At 45.3% G+C, this 3488-nt stretch overlaps 1 protein-coding gene across 2 annotated transcripts; it reads left to right on the forward strand.

The window, feature by feature from the left end:
* Positions 1-330: 330 nt before the first annotated feature.
* On the forward strand, positions 331-3006 carry LOC133135615 (E3 SUMO-protein ligase ZBED1-like). 2 transcript variants are annotated; one of them, XM_061252761.1, is made up of 2 exons: positions 331-1874; positions 2286-3006. In XM_061252761.1, the coding sequence occupies exons 1-2, from the start codon at positions 429-431 to the stop codon at positions 2766-2768; spliced, it is 1929 nt and encodes a 642-aa protein (XP_061108745.1). In that variant the 5' UTR covers positions 331-428; the 3' UTR covers positions 2769-3006. The 2 variants fall into 2 exon arrangements, with proteins under 2 accessions (XP_061108745.1, XP_061108746.1); XM_061252762.1 differs by having other exon boundaries at positions 2289-3006.
* Positions 3007-3488: the final 482 nt, after the last annotated feature.

Consider the following 3488-nt stretch of genomic DNA (forward strand, 5'->3'; position numbering starts at 1 on the left):
AGAGTTTGAAAAAGTGGGTTTTGAGTCTGCGTCGAAATAGGGGGAGGGATTCTGCTGTTCTGACAGTGGTAGGCAAGTCATTCCACCACTGAGGAACCAGAACGGAAAACAGGCGTGAACGTGCAGCTCGACCGCCAGGTGCACGTAGGGGTGTTAGAAAAAATCGATTCACCTCAATATCGCGATACTTCGTGCCGTGATTTTAAATCGATCCTCTAAAGTGCAATATCGATATTTTATTAATTGAAAAAAAAAAAATATATATCTATATATATATATCTTTTTTTCATAATAATTAATGTGGCCGCTACTGATGGTATTTCGGTTAGCCATTAGACTATGCTTTTTTAAGATCTCGCGAGCGCACAGGCCTCGTCGTGACTGTTTGAAACTCATGCGTTTCGCCATTTTGTTGCTGAAACTATGCTATGGCTGAAGCTCAGCAAATCAAACCGGCTCCCGCAGCATTCAAAGCTGACGTGTGGACTCATTTTGGGTTCCACGAGGAGAAAGAAGGCAGCAAAGAGGTTGACAAAAGCCATGCCATTTGCAAACTGTGCCATGCTAGAGTGAAATATTGTGGCAACACAACGAATCTACGAGCACACTTAGCCAGACACCATGCTGATGTCCGGCTAACGTTTCCAGCTAACGCGAAACGAGTGGATTCTTCCCAGCCAACGCTGGGTCAAGTTTACGCAGCAAAGTTACCGCCGACCTCAACTCGTGCGACCAAAATAACGCTGTCTATAATTCAGTTTATTTGCAAAGACCTCCGCCCTCTTAGTGTTGTGGAGAACGAGGGTTTCCGAAACATGATTACGACCCTGGAGCCACGGTACGCTATCCCCTCTCGACAATACATGACTGACATCGCATTGCCCAGGTTGTACACAGAAGTGAAGGCTGGGGTGCAGGGCTCTCTCAGCTCAGCAGAGAGGGTCGCGTTGACATGCGACGGCTGGACCTCGAGGGCTACGGAGTCGTATGTAACCATCACAGCGCATCACATTACCGATGACTGGAAGCTGGGCTCTCACGTCCTCCAAACGCGAGCAATGCCTGTAAACCACACGGGGGAAAATATTGCAGCAGTACTGAGGGAGGTGGTGTTCGAATGGGGACTGGATTTAAAAGATCCCGTAGTTGTTACAGACAATGCTTCTAACATGACTGTCGCGGCACGAGTTGCAGAGATGACCCACATACAATGCTTTGCACACGGTTTGAATCTCGCATCGCAGAAGGCACTCAAATTGCCATCAGTAGCAGAAATACTGGGAAGAGTCAGACGCGTCACCACTTTTTTTAGGCGCAGCACAGTTGCCAGCCACCAGCTTAAGCTAAAACAGGAGCTACTGCAGCTCCCCAAACATCGACTAACTACAGACGTCGTCACCAGGTGGAATAGTTCTTATGACATGCTGGCTAGATTTTTGGAACAACAAACGGCTATCTGTGCTGCCCTTCTCTCATCCGAAGTCCGAAAGAGCGCAAAAGACGTATTCACTTTGAGCGAGGCAGATGTCACCTGCGCGGAGGAGGTGCTGAAGGGGATGAAGCCCATGAAAGATGCCATCTTAGTGATGTCAGAGGAGAAGATGCCGACGTTGTCCCTCATCGCCCCGCTTCACGACAATCTTGTCAAGAGCACCGCAGAAATGGAAGATGACTCCGCGACCGTGAAAGAGATCAAGCTTGCTATTGCCCAAGATCTTGGCAAGAGGTACACGAATGCAAACGAGACACTCTACATGGCATCCGCCGTTGACCCACGGTTCAAAGATCTACTGTTCCTGACTGAACAGAAGAAAACCGAGACCTACTCCAGACTGACAGATGCTGTGACGGATGTCATAAAGAAGAAACGGAATGTAAGTAGCCTCTAAATTATACCTTTGGGCTATATTTATGGATATGATTTATCAATAGGCTATGGGAAATTGCTTACTGAATTAACATTACACCAACTGCTTTTTTACTGTTAGTATTAAACCAGTAATCATGCTATTGGCGAATTAATGTTCAGTCATGTTAGCAGTAACGTTAACGTTAGCACTCCTCCAAATATATTGCTCCAGTTTCTTCGGTCAGTGTAGTTCACATGTTGAAATTTTATGAATTACAACAGAGTTGTTGTATTGGTTTGCATTACATGTATAGGTCTAATTAAGTGGCCAGTGAGTGTGTGCAGCATATGTACAGAATAGAAATATGCATATACAGCGAATTTTGGAATTTACTTGGCTTTTAATACTAGTTTGATACTAATACTAGTTTTTTAGCAGGAAGCTGAGGTGGTGGACAGTGACAACCCAGTGCCAGTGGTGCGAGAGGAGGACCAGGAGGCGGCTGATCACTCCCCCAACAGCAAGGATGGCACTGATGCAACCCCCCACCCACCCCAGAAGAAACCAAGGAGCTTGTGTTTGTTGGTTAGCTTGCTTGGAGACACCTACGCTTCTACCGGTGATGAAGCTCCACAATCTGCAGGTGATGCTGCTGCAGCTGAGGTGAAGAAGTTCCAAGATGAAACCCCTTTGTCTCTCTCAGGAGATCCTCTCAGTTGGTGGAGGGAGCATGAACATGTGTACCCTCATCTCTCCACAGTAGCAAAGCGTTTCCTGTGTATTCCTGGTACCAGTGTGTCCTCTGAGAGGGTGTTTTCCACCACAGGAGACATTGTTACAGCACAGAGAAGTGTCCTGAAAGCTGGGCATGTAGACCAGCTCGTCTTCCTCAACAGAAATCTCACGATCAAGAACTAAGCTTTAACATGCTACTGACAGAGTGTTTACTCTGTATTCTGTTTACATTGTTTTTAGGGATCCTGCAAACGTTTATTTAATTAAATGGATGCACTGCAAGTTGTCCTACAGGACATTATTTTATTGCACAAGTTGTCCTAAAGTATTTTATTTTAATAAGATTTTTTTATTTTGTATAGACAGAAGACAGAAATGTTGACAAAAATATTTTAAAAATAAACAGTTTGTTTTTGCATCACTGTGTGTTTTATGCTATGGATTTTTCTGAAAGTAGGCCAGATTTTTTCTGATGGAAAATAGGGATGGAAAATCGCAATATATCGCCTTGCCTACAGTATCGCAATATATCGCAATATATTGTATCGGCACCCCTATATCGGGATACGTATCGTATCGCCAGCTTCATGCCAATACACAGCCCTAGGTGCACGTAGAGAGGGAACCGTAAGGCGACCAGAGCTGGCAGACCGGAGTGGTCTCGCTGGGGAGTAGGGAGTGATCAGGGATTGTATGTAAGGTGGGGCAGTCCCCTTAGCAGCCTGAAATGCCAACACTCAACCTTGAATCACGTTTCTGCGACAAAGTATGACGAAGTGGTGTGGCTCCAAAGAGGGGTGGGTTTGATCAATTTGTGAGATTTTTTTTTTTACGAATTCTCATTCATTCCTATGGGCAAAAATCGGTAGTTTTTCGCATTTCGTAAGAAAACGAGATGTCGCA

Source organism: Conger conger, chromosome 8 (assembly GCF_963514075.1).
Source record: "Conger conger chromosome 8, fConCon1.1, whole genome shotgun sequence".
NCBI lineage: Eukaryota > Metazoa > Chordata > Actinopteri > Anguilliformes > Congridae > Conger > Conger conger.